This window comes from Populus trichocarpa, chromosome 10 (assembly GCF_000002775.5).
Source record: "Populus trichocarpa isolate Nisqually-1 chromosome 10, P.trichocarpa_v4.1, whole genome shotgun sequence".
Lineage (NCBI taxonomy): Eukaryota > Viridiplantae > Streptophyta > Magnoliopsida > Malpighiales > Salicaceae > Populus > Populus trichocarpa.
Window position 1 is genome coordinate 8,055,935 of NC_037294.2, and position 18,582 is coordinate 8,074,516.

Sequence of the window (18,582 nt, forward strand, 5' to 3'; positions counted from 1 at the left end):
TTTTTATGGTTATGATTTAAAAAAAATTATTTTATAAAAATTATTTTTATTTAAGATTGGTTTGGTATTTATATATATTTGATTAAAATTGTGGTTTAAATTAAGATTCAATAAAAAATAGTTTAATATGTTTGGTTAAATATGTTTTTCAAATTGAGGTTATAAAATAACTAAAATATATATATTAATATTGATCGTTTTTAATTTAAACATTGTAAATTTAACTACCACTATTACATCATTAAATAAATAATATTTTATATCAAATATTTTTTATTGTTCAATTAACTTATCTACAATTTCATCATGTATGAAATTCATTTGATAAGAACTATAATTTCCATGGTTTTTTGAGCATGCAACAAAATCAGGTAAAATATAATTAGAAACAAAATTGAAATTACAATCAAATTCTGCAAATATTACATCATCGTGCAATCTTCTTCTAATTTATGTAATATTATTAAATAATATTAAACATCAGTTTTTCAAGTAAAACACAATTAAAAAAATAATTTTTTTTACGGGGTCGGACGGGAGATACTGTTCATGTGAACAATGCCAAGTGCAATTCAGCTGGCACTGTTCACTTGAATTAATTCACCAAGCATTGTTCACTTCTTGTGCAAAACTACACGGATGCAAGAACAGGGAGAAACGTTTGAAGCAAACGTGTTTCTTTCCATCTGGCCAAATCGTTTGGAGAAAAACAGAGAGGGAACAAGAAAAAAAAAAGTAGAACAAGATCGAAGAGAGAGTGAGAGGACCCAGAGAAGCAGAAGATAAACAGAAAACGAGATAGGATATCTTCTGGCCAGATCGTCACCATCGTCTTCGTCACCATTGTCTTCGTCTCCAGCCTTCAGCACCAGGTGAGCCTTTCTTCCCCGACTCACAATTTAATTACACTCTTTACTGTGCAGATCGCACATGCACAGATGCGGCAGGAAGGGAGAAGCAGATGAATATTGCTTTTGGCTAACCCGCGATTTGAACGTTAATTGTGGTGGGTCCCATATACAGTAAATATCGTTTGTTATTTTACCAAACGATTTGTTTCCCTGGTTTGCTTCGAACACAGACTCAACCACGGAAACAAACACACTCTCAAGTATGCTCGAATCCTGCTCCAGCTTGCCGGCAGCTATCTGTGCTGATCATATTCCTCTAGTTCTTCCCATATAAAAACCTTACGCCACTCATTTTTCTTCATTCTTGGTAAAATAATATAGCTTTTCAAATCACAGAGCCATGATTCTTTCAGACATGCTCCTCATAATGAATTAGAGGCGACGCATCTAGAAATACATGCAGTCAGGCTCTACACATACAAGGAGTCAGAGGGTTTTCCCACAGGTCATAATTAGGGAAGGTCTCCTCTGGCAATCCAGTTCGTGTTTGGTGAGTGACAATCACATCCTCTACAAAAGTTGCCCAGCCCATGTATGGGTCTCCAAAAGATTTGGACATCAGCCCCTTGTCTGGTTTTATGGATTTGTGAAGATGACCCGTGTACCGACGGGCCCCAATAATCAATTTAGCAAAGTTGCCTCCATGGGTCATCACAAACACGTCAGACTTCAGGCAAACCAAGAAGTCGAGAGCTGCCAAACTTGTCACATGCTTCCTGAAACCATCTAACTCCTCTTTGGTTGCCAACTCTTCCTTTGTTACCTGTTAGAAACCCTCAGAGTCAAGTATTGATGGTTAATAAAATCAAAATTTGTATAGAAAAAACTCACTTTGAAAGGCTCCTCTCACAGGCTAGCCATTTAAAAAAATGCAACTACAAAAATTCAGCCAACATTTGGAGCCCGAAAGCGCTTTGATTTCTCAATTTCCTAAACATTAAATAGAATTTAGAGCATGCAAAACCATTTAGCTTCCCATCCCAAAGTAAAATTAAACTCTCTTTTTTCCAAGGGTACCATACATATAAATACATTTGCAAGCATGTGTATTCATGAATGCATGAATATTGCAGTAGCTGGAAAACATTCTTCCTTTATTTATCTTTGGAGATAAGAGAGGTATCGATGTAGGTTATTTTGAATCAAGGACGTAACAGGATGGAGTATCCCGTGGCTGCAATATTATTCACTTGTGGAATTTATACACAGTTTTCCATTTTAAAAACATCGATTGGATGTATATGCTGGGCACCAAGCATGCACAAACAAGAGAGATGGAAATGATTTCATAAACATGTTTAGTCACTTCACCGATGAAAATGGAGTGACAGAAACAGAATCGAAGGCCTTACCAGGCTTGGGAACATGTTCTTCAGTGGAGCCATTCGGTTTTGTCCACCATAAACCTGGCCAGAAGCTACATAAATCTGAGTTTCCTTAGGATATCCCATTGCCCGAAGAATCACAGCTACTTCCCCGGGTTCAAGAGGGCACCTTCCTTCCTTCCGTTTTTGCAGGGCCAACTGCCATAGATGGGAACCGTTCTGCAAGATAAATCCCCAAAAGCTTATGAATCATCCATGCCTGTTCAAGTTTCAAACTAAAACCAGAAAACTGATAACTCACCTTATATCGTCGGGGCCACTCTTTTTTTCTATATTCTCCCATTCTAGCTTTCTCATCCCTTGTCCCCACAAAATCACAGAATGATAGACCTACCATTCCCTTTTCAAATCTAAGATGAAGAGCCCTGTATGACAAATAATGTTCAGTGCCACTGAACTTCAAATTATAAAAAGTTGGAACTAAGTCCAGACAACTTCAGATATCAATGTCACATACATATATGGATTTGAAACTCCTGTGCGGTTTCGCATCCTTGATACCAACAAATCAGACATTTCCTCTATCTCAGGAAGAAATTTCAGAGCATGATAATTCACCCTGCACCTTAGCCTGTTGATTTCTGGAGGAACATTATCATATCTACAGCATACACAAAAAAGGAAAAAAAAAAAGACAGAAAATTAACAATCCAAGACCATTTATTTTTCTTCCAGTGAAAGTAAAATTTTGAGCATAGTGCCCCAGAGATGTACAACATCCATGACTCACCCAAGCCGATCAACAAAAGGCTTCAGGGCCATTATCTTCTTTTCCTTGATTCGAGGCAGTACATTGTCTATGTAGAATTGAGCAGGTGCATATTTTGGAATGTTTTTCACTGTCCGTCTATAACATAGATGGCAATTTTTTTCCAGATAATCAACACCAGTTGCAACAAATTCAAGTCATCATATAAATGTGCACAACACGACAAAATGAGAAGGAGCACAAAAATCAAACCTTATACTTGTGAATAACTCTGATTTGTCAGTAAACCACTCAGGTATATCACGAACAATTCGTACATCATACTTTAAATAGTCAATGAAATGATCAACATCAAAAATGTCTTCAAATTTCCTGCAGACATTTTGTAAAAGAAAAAAAGGCTTGTGAGAAGGGGAAAATCTAACTCGTTAATGTAACTACAAATGAGACAAGGTTTGTTGTGAAAAAAGGAAATATAGCTAAGCATATAATAGTAATATGCCAAAATCAAATGAACCTATTTGAGATGACAATTCAACCACAAAGTAGAATTCCCAACGAATATACATGTTTGTTGAGTGCATTAATATCACATCAATTTCCAACTGATGTTTTCCCCCTCAAAAACAGCAAGACCTAGCATTGTTCAAGCTGAAAGACCTTAATAAGAAATATGAGGAGCAAAGCCATCCACAAGAAACATTGTTTATAAATCTCAGAAGAATAAAGAGAAAAAAAAACAAAAAATTTTAAAAGAATGTTGCAAGATGTAATGTCTAGGTATCAATGTTATCATATGCATAAGAGTATTGGCTTACGTTTGGTCTTTCCAAATCTGGTCCTGCTTCAGAACAGGCAAAATAAGGGTGGCATTCATTATTTTGGCCACTGCTACAGCATTGCATATCTGCATTAAAAATAAAGGCGGCATTCACTATAATTCAATCACTTTAAAGCTTGTTGCTTGGTAAGTAAAGGAATAAGCATAATTTTTTTATGAAATCTACTACAGGAAGTTACTTTGATTAAAAATAAAGAGGTGAGAAAAAAGAAAAATTGATTATTGAACAAGCAAATTACCAACATCAAATAATAACAAATAATTGACCAAAAAAAGAATATCCGAAATCACCAAGTCCAGATAGACCTGCTGAACTAACAAACATTATTCCGAACTAATGCAATTAAAAGATTCTCAGTGGAGTGATCACTTAGAGGTGCAAGTCTCAGCAATGTGAACAGCAGCGTGAACCTTGAGGCTTGACTTGGGCACCATTAGGGATTAGACTTGGGCACCATTAGGGAGAATCCCCCAAATATGAAATCATTGTCCCTTATTATAGCTAAATAGAAACTTAACTCTAGTTATTTAGAGCTGTTATCCCTATGGACATTGTGCAGCATGCCAGTTTTTCTGTGTCCATGGCCAGCATGGGAAGACACAACAGTGAATCAAATTAGAAAAGATGGAATTTAGGCGGATAAATTACATCACAATCTATGATTAGTTTCCATATTCCAAACAAAAAATTCATCACTTACAGAGTAGAGACAGCATATCTAACAAAAAAAGTCTAAAGAGATCTGAGGTAGCTCAAGTATGAAAGAACCATGTGGTTCCATAATACATTAGGCCATGCAGAAGATGAAGAGATAGATTCTCAAGGTCCATGAAACTCCTTACTTTGAGTGTGTGTGTGTGTGGGGGGGGGGGGGGGGGGGTGTTCTGTGAGTGATATATCGCAATTCAAAACCAAAAAGAAATGAAAAAACACAGAACTTTCATAATTACACTATTTGACAAAATGAATCCATACAGCAATCCTTTGCTGATTCAAACCGCCCTCTGCATGGATAAATATATAACCATTTGTTTCATTTTCGGGAGGAAGATCTGCAAAAATTAGAGAAAAGTCAGCACGTTAAAATGGAAAAAATGAATGGACGAGAATGAACGTAGATAAAACAACATTGCTTTCACCATTAGATATAGTTCATGCCAATCTTTCCAACACCACAACATATGACTGAGAATTCCTATATCTTTGGATATGTAAACTGGAAATATAACATTAAAACATGTTAAACAGTGCAAGTTTCTTCTAAACTTCTTTCCTCTCCTTGCCCATTCACATTACAAGTCAATGCATTTGGAAGCAATTAACTGACTCTAAATTGTATAAACTTCTTTCCTCTCCTTGTCCGTTCACATTACAAGTCAATGCATTTGTGACGCAATTTTTTTTTTCATTAAAGTACGATGTCATAGAACACACACAATGATACCCTTCACAGACCACTTCATGATATGTTTTGACTCCCCAGTGGGAGTCAGATACAAATGTGTCTAAGTGTCTAATTTGTTCAAATCCAAATCTTAGGATGCAGGGACAGGGGTCCAAATCAGATAGGGATGCATGGACAAGTTTATTCTACATTGTTATCATTCTAATTTCCCTCGCAAAAATATCTCCACATTTTAACAGATTGGAGATAATAGTTGCAAAATTGTAACAACATGAATTACTATATTTACGAGAAAAGAATTGCAAAGCCCTTGCAATTATGGTGCAAGCAAACGCTTCCTTGTTCAAATATGTTGTAAGAGTGGAGACCTGAAGAGACTGTATTGAGTGCTAATCTTGTTCATATATTGTCACCTTCTTTACAGATGGAAGGGTGATATCACTGCCTTTCAAGTCAGCTTGTATTTCAAAGAATAAAGATATCACCACTACTTGAATCATTTTTGGATACCTTCCAGTAGAGAATATTGTGAGCTTATATTGTATAGTTTACAATAAGTGAAAAGGAACTGTGGCATGTCATCTGAAATTATCAAGATTGGTGATGGGCAGAATTCCTTGAAGGTGGCGGAATAATTGACAAGCCACCCATATCTATGGACATGAATCTGCCAGCAAATGCAGAATTTGAAAAGAAAAGCGATGGCTATGAAAGCAAAATGTGCCTGGAGAGGAGGAGTATGTGTTGAATGTGGAAAATACTTCTTAAGTGAAACAGTTTCCAAGAAGAGAAAGGAATCAAGGGAGCTTACAGGCCAAAATATGTTGTTTGTCGCTCAAAGAGGAGTAAAAGGAACCCCATATCATGAAATTCTCTTGTGGTCTAAATATCATAAGCGTGTTGGTTTGCTTGGATTGCCTAGGAAATTCTCTTGTGCGCATCACTACTGACAATCAAAATGGGTGCGAATGGGAGATCACACCATGTCAACATGGGCTAAACCGCCAGGCATGCGTGCGTTTTGAACTTGGATTTCATACCCACACCAATGTCGTATGAATCAACATGAATATCTAGGGCTAAACTACTGTGCTCATTTAAAACTCACCTGATATCCCATTATCACGGCGCTCAGCACAAGGCTTCCATGAGGTTGTGGCAGAGTAAGGATTTTCCCAAAGCGAAGGAGCTTCGTTGACCTAAAATATAGAAGAAGCTGGTGAAAAAAAAAAAACTAGCAGATTTTTATCAAAAACTATAAAACGAGGGAAACAGAAAGAAACTTGAAGAACTTACATGCGGACAGTGAAGAACAATGCCATCTTTCTTACACAGGTATGGGGCATTCTACAAAGAGAGAGAGAAAAAATAGTAGTGAGATTTTTTAAGAAGAGAAATGCAAACAAATTTCAAAATCGAAATCCAAAAACCCACCAGTCGATTAAAGATGGAGAAAGCGGAGATCAATCCAACAATAGCAAAAACAGCAACCAAGAATAACGAGATCTTGGAGTTGAGAAGAGAAAAAACCCTAGGATCGTCACTGAGAAAAGACCAAAAAGAACGGTCACGATCTCTGGAAAAGTGATGACGGTGATCGTCATCGTGGGTAGTACCGTGAATGAGAGGTGAGGCGTCCTCGTCACGCTTCATTGGTGACGAAGAGGCTCGAGCTCCCACCGAGCTCGAGTGCCTCAGCTCCGCCATTGCTCTCTTTGGACTGTAAGCCAGCTCTGCGGATGATGAAGGTGAACTGTCTCAAGGCATGCCTTGCCTGTGACTTCGAGTTCAGATGTAAAACTAAAAATCAGATTGCGGATTACAAGAGGATCGCGTATGGATACTGCTGAGCCTGACCCAAAACCGGACCTGAAATTTAATAATATCCTTCAAGTTTTTAAAAATTACATTTATGCCATATATATATAAGAGAAAGTTAGGTTATCATATTTCTCCAGCCGTTTACTCTCTTATCTGCCACAGCCCCCGATTCCACGCTCTGCTCTCCTCAACTGCCTAGCCTGCTTTGAGTTTCTGCCTTTATCCTTTCTTCGGATTTTAGGTATGTATGAATGTATGCATGCTTGTTAAGTCGATTAGCTGGTTCTTCCAATCTTTATATTCTTGCTTGCTTGCTGGGTGCTGGTCAATTATAAATTAAGCATTCTTTGATTACAGCATTTTTGTTATCTAATTGATGGTTTGTTTATAGTGAGTCCTCCTAAATTTTGTTCTGATGTATTATTATATTTGTTGACAAATTTGATCAAAACTTTGTGATCACTGCGCCTTCAGTCACCATGTCTTTTTTAGAAAATTTTTCGTAGAAAGAATCAATTTCTACCACCGGTTCACAATAACATTACGAGAGAAATTGTCTTGAATCCGGTCTGATGATCTACTCTTGTAATTTTTATCGATTTGATCTTATTGAATCCGTGTCATGAGAAATGATTTGATCTGATATACGTTTGTTATTTTGGTCTCTTAAGAGATCTGGAAAATGAGATTTTCTCTTGCTTTCTCGGCATCCAAACAGAGAGCAGAGAGTTACCGTATTATTTGATTGATGTATATGCATATCTGTTGGTTGAGGCTGTTTGAGATTGAATTGAGTCTCTCATAATCTTGAAAAATTTTAATCCTTTTAGTAAATATTAAAAAATAATAATAAGGATGAAAATAGAAGGAAAAAAAAAAGAGTAAAGCACTAAAAAAATCCTGTTCTTTTAGTTGTATTTGTAAAAATATTAATTAGTAATAGTAATAGCAAAGCACCTAAAAAAAAAGTATATTTCTTTTAGTTGTCCTAGCTAGCTTACCCATGTGTGTCAGATCAAAATCATTTTTAAATGCAAAAAAAGAAAAATTGAAAATGCAAGCGCTATCAACTTGTTTTTTAGTTTGGAAAAAAAATTTCATTGATTTTATCTTAATGGTTATTTGTTATTGGTAATAACAAATTATTTTTGTTTTTATACAAAATTCATACAAGTACAACTATTTGTATAAAAGAGAAGATAAAAAAAAATCAAGACAAATTAATGCAATTAAAAAATATAAAAAAAAAATCAATTACAATCTAAAAAACAAAGTTGATACAATTTGTTTTTAAAAAGAAAGCACATAAATCAATTTTTAAATACAAAAAAGGGATAAAAAAAAAAACAAAAAAAAATGGTCAAACGCACATTGGTCAAACGCACATGGGTCAAGCCCATGCGTTTAGCCTTGATAAAAAAGCCTAGGCTTGCATGAGTATTTTTTTTTTATTATTCCTAAGGAATGGATGTTGCATCGTCCGCTCTTGTTTTTTGTTTTTAAGGCAAGTGATAGGTCGCCTTCAATGACAGGAAACCTATCGTAGAATAGTTGCCAACTAGTCTTTTTCTGATAACCGAAGGTGATTGGAAAATTGAGGTTAATGTTTTTGGATTTCAAAAACCTAATTATCAGCTTGCTTTTACTTGAAAACACTTCCAAAACACAATATAAACCTCGACAAACTACTTGACAACCTCCGAACACTTCAAAATCATTCTAAAAAATGAAAATACTGAAAAAAACAAACGAAAACCAATCTACTTTTCTTGCCATGTTTAGAGAAAAAAACCACATTCATTTAACTCCGCTCGAGAAAAGGAACCCGTTGATACAAAGATCCTCTTTTTTGGTGACCGAAATATGGCTAGCCGATAAGTTTCTCTCTCCTCTCTAAACTAGAAATTGAAAAATAAACAAACTAAATTCTTGAACCAAGATAAAAATTCTAAAAACTTTGAAATTGACCACGCATTTTCTCCGTGTTTTACATTGTGATATTCTTGTTTTACATTGTGATTTTAAAAAAAAATTTGTCTTTGTACTATAATTGAAAACTTTATTTCATGAAATTAAGTGACAAAAGGATTAAATAAAAAAGTTTGAGGATGAATTTAAAAAAAAAAAGAACAAAAATGAAAGAGAGAGAGAGAGAGAGAGAGTTGGAAAGCAGCTTAACTTTCACATGAACAGTGAAAGCGATCCCATTTCTTTTAGTATATTTAGTAATTAATGATTGATTAAATTTTCTAAAAAAGATGAAGGTGATAATTTGTTGAATTGTTACAAATGTTGGAACAATAGTGAGGTTTTCTAGAAAAAAAAAATTGAAAGGAAAAGAAAGAAAGAAAAGAATACAAACCGATCGCGTTGAATTCCTTAAACAAATCCTAGCCGTTCAAAATAGGGCAAGTGTATCCCTATTCTCCCTCCATACTATTAAACCTATTCAAAGCAGTTTTTTGATATCTTCGCCTCAAAAAACAGTAGCATCAACAGCAAGCAAATCAGCAGTTTCTTGACCGCATCCTGATAGGTAATCCTCAAAAACTAAAATGGATTTTCTGTAAATTCCCTTTTCATCAAACACCAAGCAGATCGAACCTGCTATATAATTGGTTGTGATTATTTTAGCTTCTAATAACAAATGGGCTGTTCTATTTTTCTTGTTTGTCAACAGGGTTGTCGTAAAAGTTTGAATCTTGACATAAGTTTTCTAATGTGTAATTTGTCTCCAAAGCAAATGGGTTTTTTTTTTTATATTTCACTTCTTTGAAAGATCAAAGCTGCCATTTTGTAGAGTAGAGATGCATTAATCTTGTTTCAGTTTGTCAGTTACCATTGGAAAAAAAAACTGAGGATGAAATCATAAAGAAAAAAAAAACAAAAGTGAGAAGAAAAGAAGAAGAAGAGTGAAGCACCATAACAAAATCCAGTTCTTGTAGTATATTTAGTAATAGTAATTAAGAATAGTAATTGATGTGTTTTCTGTGATTCTCTTTTTAGCCAGTGATAGCTAAATCCCTAGCTACGCAAGCAATTGACTCAAGGGATTTGAGAAATGAACACGATAGTGAGAAGAGCATATAATCTCTGTAGGAGTCCGCCGCTGCTGCCGATTCAGGGAGTTAACTCAGTGAGTGGAGGAGAACACCAGATACAACAGTGCAGGGGGATCAGAGTGAGGGTACATAATGGGAACTTGGAGCAGGCATTGAAGTTTATGCAGAGGAAGATGCAGTCCAGTGGGATTGAGAGGCAAATAAAGAACTTACAGACTCACCACGTTAAGAATTCAGAGAAGCGAGTTTTGGCTCGTAAAAAGCTTCAGCGTAGGATTCAATCCCAAGAACTCGCTCACAGGATCAAGGTTATCCTTGCTGATAAAGCCAGGTGTGTGCTTACGGTTTGTTTTTGGTTTCTTGAGAAATTGAATTGGATTCTATTTATTTTAGGTTGTTTAGGTTTTTTTAACTGTGATTGTTGGAAGGAGATTTTGGAATTATGTTAAACTGCTCTGTAAAACCTTGATCTCACACCTGATGGACATTAATTATGAAATTATTAGCTAAATTATGTATTATACATCTATTCTGTATCAACTCAAATTGGATAATGCTATGCCACTTATTTGGCAGCTAAGAATGCATATAGCAGATTCCATTCTAAAGCTTGTTTAGAGGATGTTAAAATAAATACAGGAACAGTAGGAATATGATTAGAACAGAAAAGGTAAATAAAGCATGTTAAAACAGCAATCTAGACTTGTCTATATGGTGCGACTTTAGAGAATTTACAGCCATGCTCTGCAGTAAAGCTGCTGTCACAATTGACATGTCTGAAGTCATTTGGTATTGTTTTTAAGTTACTTGAGATTAATTCTCATTTACTATTGAGATCGATGAAATTGGAAGTGATGGATGGTTATTCTCGTGTGAATATTGAATGGGCTGCTCTAATAGTAATAAGCTTCTATGTGATGCTTCTAGTCTCTTATGGTTCACTTTAAGCGGCTGGCTTCCTGTAGAAGTCTCTTGTTGATTGTTGTCGCGGTTCCCTGGGTTTGCAATAACAAGAAGCACAACATGCAACTATATTTGCAGTCCTGAGATAGTGTTCTAGAGCATACCGAGATCAAAAGCTCACTGTTCCTTTCACTCTTTTGCCTCTGCCATTTCTGACACCCATTTATCTCCATACTACACCGACTCGATAAATAGTGCAAACCTTGTACGTTTCGCACATGACTGGCATGGGAGTTGCGGGCAATATATATCAAGAAGTCTGTAATGGTTGAATTCTCCCTAGCATGTGCTAGAAGCATGGGGTATTTACCCATGAAACCATCTAGACAGTGTGGACAGGCAAATGTGTGCATTGTGGCGCTGTATTTATGCTGTGTAGTAGTGCTGTAGACGTACAAAACCACACATCTTATTTGGTTTACTAGAATTGTAGCACATTATTTCATAAGTAATTGTTTGTCATGTGATCTTTATTGATACTGATTAATGTTTTCAGGGGCCTGTGAGAAAAGCTTTGAAGTACCTTTCTTGGTGCAAGATGGACTCTGAGAGGTTGATTAACCAGCAGGCTTTTTTTCAGCTTCAAGTGAACTTCAGCTGTTCTTTCAAACTCTTTTTACGCCCTCGTGGTAGTCTCTATTGTCCGATTTAGTTCTGCTTGCTTTGCTGAATGTTGGGTAATTTTTGCCCCCTGTGAAAAAAGGAGACTGGAAAAAAAGAGTACATTTTATAAAATAAAATTTATAAAATTTGGTTAGTGCTTCCAGCAGTTTTGCTTTAAGAATTATTGATATCCCAAGTTTTACATATCTTTATGTACTTACCAAACACTCTTAATACCTCATTTTTCAAATATATTTTTTATATTTTTAATGCTTAACTTTCAATTTTTAATCTGACATAGAATGGGATAAATTTTTCATAAAAGAGAAAACTATTTTTGAGTCTTAACTCCCCCCCTGCTCCTTAAAAGTTGTAAACAAAGTTTAAAGGAACAGAAAATCATTATGTTATATTTTGTAATAGTATTATATTTGAATTTGAATATATAATAATATGGTTCATAATTTTCAAATTAAAGAAACAAGATTTTCTTAGTACCCGTGTGATTTATTTTTTAAGGTTGGAAGGGCAAAAGCTTATCAAGAAGGTAAAATTTCTAGTCTATTTAAGTACTTGCATGATTATAAAATTTCAGGACGAAGATGCATTTGCATTTTTGTGTGTAAAGAGTACATGTGAGGAGTAGGTAAGTTTTTCTTAAAAAAAAAAAAAACAGAACTAGACAGAAAAGACCGATAATAAATATAAAAATATATTTGATTGAAAAGGAGAAACATAGATATACAAATAAATTTATCTTTAAGATAATTTTAAAATAAATTTTTGTACTTTTAAAAAATAAGGTATATGGGACATGTTTTCAAAAATAATATTTTTTATTTTTTATTGTTAGAATATTCTTGTAAAAAACTCTCAATTATAAAATTATTCAATTAAGACATGTAAAAATAAAAATAGTTATTATTATAGTTTTAAAATTCAACTTGAGGGTCGATCCAAAGCAAGGCTTGAGTAACGGATCAACATAAGAATAAAAATAATTATTATTATTATAGTTTTAAAATCCGATTCACAAGTCGACTCGGGGTAAGGTCCTGGTCATGAGTGGGATTAACCATAGACCCGGATCAATACAAGAACAAAAGTGATTATTATCATGGTTTTAAAACCTGATCATGGGTGGTTAACCCGAGGTGAGGCCCAAGTCAAGTGTCAGGAAGGTCAACCCAAGCTGACTCATATCAATGTAAGGATAAAAGTTATTATTAACATAGTGTCAAAACCCAAATCGGGGTTAATCTGGGGAAAATGCTCAGGTCATAGATCAGGAAGGTCAACCTAGGTTGACTTAAGTCAACTTATGGATAAAAACAGTTATTATCATAGTTTTGAAACCCGACTCGAGAGTCGAACCGAGACAAGTTTCATGTCACAAGTCAGGAAAGTCAACCCAGTTGACCCTCTTTAAAAAAAATTAATCAAAGCAACCTTATTTTGACCAAAAATAATTTTTTTAAAAAAATCAACGGATTTTTGACACGTGTTTTATCTCGAGTCAGCCTAAGTTTTTGACCGAGTTAGGTCAGGTCAATCCTTTGTCTGTTTTTTTAAACTCGAACCAATACAAGTCTTGGATCGGTCCGGTTTTAGGTCAATTAATCAGGTCAGTCCTAGTTTTATAACTACGGTTATTATAATATTATTAATTTCAAAACTCAATGTAAATTAAAGTAAAAAAATAATATCTAATTATTTTTTAAAATATATAAATTTGATAACAATACATACTGAGGGTGAAATAAGTTTTTATATATTTTATTTTGTCTTATCTACCATAATCAAACAGAATACAAAGACAATCACTTTATCTCGTACAATATTATTAAACATAATTTTGGCATCGTCTTATGTGAAACCCAAACTTTTGGCCCAAACCCAAGTTTAAGTCAGTCCAAACCCAACATCGGTTAACTTAGGAAAATAAGGAAAAGTTGCAAGAGAATTTTTTTTTTCTCTTCTTTTTTCTTATGGTTGTCATGACCCTTCCCTTATCAAACCAATTATTTTAGTTTTTTATCTTGAGTTTTTGTTCAAGAAAGGTGGAAGTAACAAGTAAGTGTTTTCTTTTAATGTTATTTTTTATTTTTGGGTTGTTCATGGAAGGATCAATAAAGAAGTTAGGATTTTGTGTATGATTTTGATGATTGAATGAATTTATTTGAAGTATTAAGGTGCTATTTAGTTTTAAAACAAATTGATTTGATGACTGGAATGATGAGTTTTAGAAAAACAAGTCGTCTGTTTTTGGATTCTATAGATTGAGGACTAACAAGTTAGGATTCTAGAAATCCAAACAAACCGATCAACCTGTTAGCCTGAACCGGTCAATTGGTTCACTTGTTGCTATCGACCAACTGAATGATTTGTGTAGTAGTCAACCTGTTGGTTAATCCAGTCGATTGGTTAACCATGCAGTGGTGATTAATTGAGTCTGTTAGGTTCAATTAGTTTGAGTTATGTTCGGAATTGATCGAGTGAAATAGTTCGGCCTCATATTTACTTTTTAGACTCTAAGCTTAGATTTTTTAATCTTTCATGCTACTTTGCTTCGAGTTTTTTTAGTGTTTTTTTTGTATTCGTTATGAGTTCTACTAATGTTCCTCATAACAATCTTTAGTAGTCTCCGATTCTACATTCGTTTGCCTTTTGTTTTTGTTTTTCAGATGAATGAGATAATCTTTAATATGCATGTAATATAAATAATATATGTATGTTAATATTAGGATAAGTACAATTGATTATTTCTTGTATATCGATATATACATGTTGTTTTATTTCTGAGTACTCATTCATTCTTGATTTTGCACTAGCATTCTATTGAATCAAATTATATTTGATATGACTTACATTTGTTTTGGGTATTCATGCGAATAATTATTATGTCTTGATATTGGTATGCTTGTTAGAAACTTCATACTAACGAAAAGTAGTTAGTCTTTGTGCACTTCATATGTGTATACCTAACTAATGAGAGATGCACTCGCCTGTGGCGATTTATCCTTCCACAATGCTCACATTCGGGTGTCATCTGGTCACCTTCGAGTGTCATTTGATTTTTAACATGTATTCCACCACCTTATGTTAATATGCTTAGTTTTGTTCTCTTATTTTTATATCATCACAATTGATGACTTATATTCATAAATAACTAAAATATATATAAAATGTTATTTCCTCACTGAGTTGATTAAACTCACCTATCCATTTAAATTATATTTATATTATTAGTTTCTATTAGCAGGTTGATCTTGACTAAGAGTTTATGCTTTCTTCATTTTTTGGTCGACATGTCTTACTTGTTTTCGCGAGACTTTTCTTTTAATTTGATTCAATATCTTAGATGTTCCACTATTATACTGTTTTATTTAAAATTTGGATTTTGACTATATAATAAATATATGGATTATTGTTTTTATTTTAATTGATGGTGAGAAATTTTGAGCTATTATTGATTTTATTACTTTAAACAATATCATATTTTAAAAGATTATGAAATGTTGCATGATTTTATATGATTTTGGTTTTATTATATGTATATTCTCAAATTCAGCGCATATGGGGTGTCCCCACAACACCGCTCTTATGTTGTCGATCACGGACCCGGGATTCGGGTCATGAAATCTTCTTTTTTATTTTATCTCTTCTATCTCCAATCTTCTTCCTTTTTATTATAAAACAATAACCAAACATTATCTAGAAACATTCTAAGTTTTCAGTCAAAATAGCTCTTGATTTCTGTGTCTCATTTTTTCAAAACAGCTTGGGACGTGGTTGGCAATGATTTCTGTGCAGCTATACGTGATTTTTTTTGTCTCTGGCCGACTCTTGAAGCAAGTAAATCACTTAGTAATAGCTCTTGTGCCCAAGTCTGATAATGTCACCTTTGCTGCTGACTTAAGGCCAATATCCTGCTGCAATGTTATTTATAAAGTTATCTCTAAGATCCTGGCAGGTAGAATGGCTAATGTTCTTCATGAGATAATTAATCCTGCTCAAAATGCATTTCTTGGAGGTAGAAATATGGCAGACAACATCAACCTCATGCAGGAGCTCCTTAGGCATTATGGCAGGAAAAGAGCCTCACCACGATGTATCATTAAAATTGATTTCAAGAAGGCATTTGATTCTGTCCAGTGGCCTTTTCTTAAGCAACTGATGAAACTATTTGGGTTCCTAGATCATTTTGTCCATCTTGTTATGATGTGTGTTGAAACAACATCCTTCTCAGTGGCAGTTAATGGTGACTTGTTTGGGTTCTTTGCTGGTAAATGTGGTGTTCGGCAAGGAAATCCATTATCTCCCTATCTTTTTATCATGTGCATGGAATATTTTTCCCGGCTGCTTAATATGGCTACTCAAAAGGCTGAGTTCCATTTTCACCCGAAGTGTCAGTCCTTGGGTGTCAGCCATTTAGCTTTTGCTGATGACATACTTTTGCTATGCCGCTGTGATTCACCCTCTGTTGACATTCTGATCCAGCAACTATTGGTCTTTAGGAGGATGTCTGGATTAACCATTAACGCAGCTAAATCTTTTATTTTCTTTGGTGGTGTTGGGGAAGACACCAAGCGTGCTATGCTGCTTCACACAGGTTTTGCAGAAGGAAGTTTTCCATTTAAATATCTGGGTGTTCCGCTAAGTCCCCATCGGTTGCTAGCTAGTCAATACCACCCTCTACTACATAAGTTGGAGTCATGTATTCAAAGCTGGTTGGGGAAGCATCTGTCCTATGCTGGCAGACTTGTTTTAATTAAATCAGTTTTGCATGGTATGGTCCAACTGTGGCTCAATATTTTTCCTATGCCGAAATTTCTTATGGAGTGGTAACCCGCAAAGCAACAAGTCTGCACTTGTGGCTTGGAAACAGGTCTGTCTCCCGTTGAATGAAGGGGGGTTAGGTATTCTTGACATTGCAGCCAGAAACAAATGCTTTTTGGCAAGGCAACTCTGGAACATTCATCTTAAATCCGACTCCCTCTGGATCCGTTGGGTCCATCATTTTTATCTCACTCACGGTACAATCTGAAGTTCCAGGGCTCATAAAAGTTCATCTCCTCTCTGGAAAGCCATCCTGCTGTTGAAAGATCAGTTGCTCAATGACTGTGGAGGAAATGCTGAAGCTGTTAACATGTTACAAACGTGGCACAATGAGAGAAAATTCACTGCTAATGCACATGAACACTTCAGATTCAAAGGATCAACTATTCACTGGGAAAAAGTGGTATGGGAGCTTTGGTCATTGCCTAGGCACAACTTCATCCTATGGTTAGCTGTGCTTGGAAAGCTGAAAACAAAGGATAGATTGCATTACATCTCTCCAGACACCCAATGCTCTTTCTGCAGGCAAGAAGAGGAGACTCATGGCCACCTCTTCTTTGCTTGTGCACGGACCTCTACGTTATGGGGGAAGGTTAAATACTGGTTAAGGCTTACCAGGAACATGGCAAGTCTGACTAGTGCTATTCGAGCTATGAATAACAACAAGAAAGGGCTGCAGTCGAGAATGAAAAGAGTTGGCCTTGCTCTGGTTGTATATATAATATGGGAAGAAAGGAACCGAAGAGTCTTTGAGAATGCTGGAAAATCTATTGATGTTCTATTTCGAAAATTTCAGATTCTATTCTATACTGTTTTGTATTTTCATGACAACAATCACTTGGCATACAATGTTGCAGACTGAAGCTTCGGGCAGTACAGTTTTGGTTCCTGCTGGTTTGGTTTCTTGCACTTCATCAGCTAGTCTGGAGCTATCCTGAAGCTTGGTGGAAGATGGCCACTGTGTCCGCTTGGTTTGGAATGGTCATGGTTTTCTACGTGATATTTAATGAAGACATGCAGCGTTCTTGGCTGGTAGTGTGCTCTTTTGCTTGGATTTTTTGTGGCTCTGGCTGATGATTTCCACGCCCCTGCATGGAAGAGCTCCTGGTTTGCTATTGGTTTTTTGCCTGGGGGCTGAATGGTGTTTACGTGATATGAGTCTCTTCATGGTATCTGCATGGGGTGAGTTCCTTCAGCGTGGTCCCTTCATCCCTGTCTGCATGAGCTGCTGTCTACTTCTCTCGGCTGGTGGAAGATGGCTTATGGCATGGCTCGGCTTGGAATCTTACGTAGAATGCATTAATGAAACTGTTCTTGCATGTGTTTTGATTGGCTGAAACTGAGCATTTATTTTGGATGGGAGGGAGCGGCTCTGATTGGCTATTTCCTCCACCGGTGTGCTGCAACAAGTTTTTTGCATGTGTTTTGATTGGCTGGAGCTACAGTGTGCTGGCCGCTTTTGTTTGGATGAGTGCTCTTCGGACACCTGCTCTTTGGGCACTGGTTCTTTTGATGGCATTGGTCTGTCTTCTTAGTGGGCTGATTTTTGGGCACCTGTTCTCTGTAATAGGTTCCCTCTTCCTTCAGTGTGTTTTATTTGATAGTAATGTATGGCCTTGCATGGTCTTTCCTTGGGAGCATGTTCCCGTTACTGTTTATTTCAGTTTCATAGGTTTGGGAGTTTGTTTCTCTCTTTGGCCTCACCTCCTTATACAAATTTTTTTGTTTTTGCTGGGCCACCAGCCTTGTTACTTTGATGTATAATACATATTTACATTTTGATCAAAAAAAAAAAAAAGTTTTCAGTCAAAATAAGATAGACCCATAATTGTTTAAAAAATATAATTTAATTTTTGATAAATAACAATTTTTCAATATTAACTAAAGATAATATGCTAGTTCTAAAACATGACATGCGTATGAGAAATTAGTGGGACACATGTTATTTTTTAAGATTATCATATGATCTTTGTATTCGTTTACCACTAAAAAAATTAGTTGAAAGAACCTATTATTTATCAAAAAATATTTCATGGTGGTGA

General features: G+C 35.4%; 2 protein-coding genes across 3 annotated transcripts; one reads left to right on the top strand and one right to left on the bottom strand.

Annotated features, from left to right (window-relative positions):
- Positions 1 to 1,180: 1,180 nt before the first annotated feature.
- LOC7460744 (protein PECTIC ARABINOGALACTAN SYNTHESIS-RELATED) lies at positions 1,181 to 7,085 on the bottom strand. The gene is made up of 11 exons (XM_002314551.4): positions 6,687 to 7,085; positions 6,549 to 6,599; positions 6,361 to 6,451; positions 4,823 to 4,899; positions 3,824 to 3,912; positions 3,258 to 3,377; positions 3,027 to 3,143; positions 2,754 to 2,897; positions 2,538 to 2,661; positions 2,264 to 2,455; positions 1,181 to 1,674 (listed from the first exon to the last, which is right to left on the bottom strand). The coding sequence occupies exons 1-11, from the start codon at positions 6,957 to 6,959 to the stop codon at positions 1,315 to 1,317; spliced, it is 1,638 nt and encodes a 545-aa protein (XP_002314587.1). The 5' UTR covers positions 6,960 to 7,085; the 3' UTR covers positions 1,181 to 1,314.
- Positions 7,086 to 7,160: 75 nt separating this feature from the next.
- Positions 7,161 to 11,855, top strand: LOC7460743 (uncharacterized). 2 transcript variants are annotated; one of them, XM_002315623.4, is made up of 3 exons: positions 7,161 to 7,314; positions 10,080 to 10,466; positions 11,595 to 11,855. In XM_002315623.4, the coding sequence occupies exons 2-3, from the start codon at positions 10,135 to 10,137 to the stop codon at positions 11,602 to 11,604; spliced, it is 342 nt and encodes a 113-aa protein (XP_002315659.1). In that variant the 5' UTR covers positions 7,161 to 7,314; positions 10,080 to 10,134; the 3' UTR covers positions 11,605 to 11,855. The 2 variants fall into 2 exon arrangements, with proteins under 2 accessions (XP_002315659.1, XP_024466018.1); XM_024610250.2 differs by having other exon boundaries at positions 7,198 to 7,314; positions 10,084 to 10,466.
- Positions 11,856 to 18,582: the final 6,727 nt, after the last annotated feature.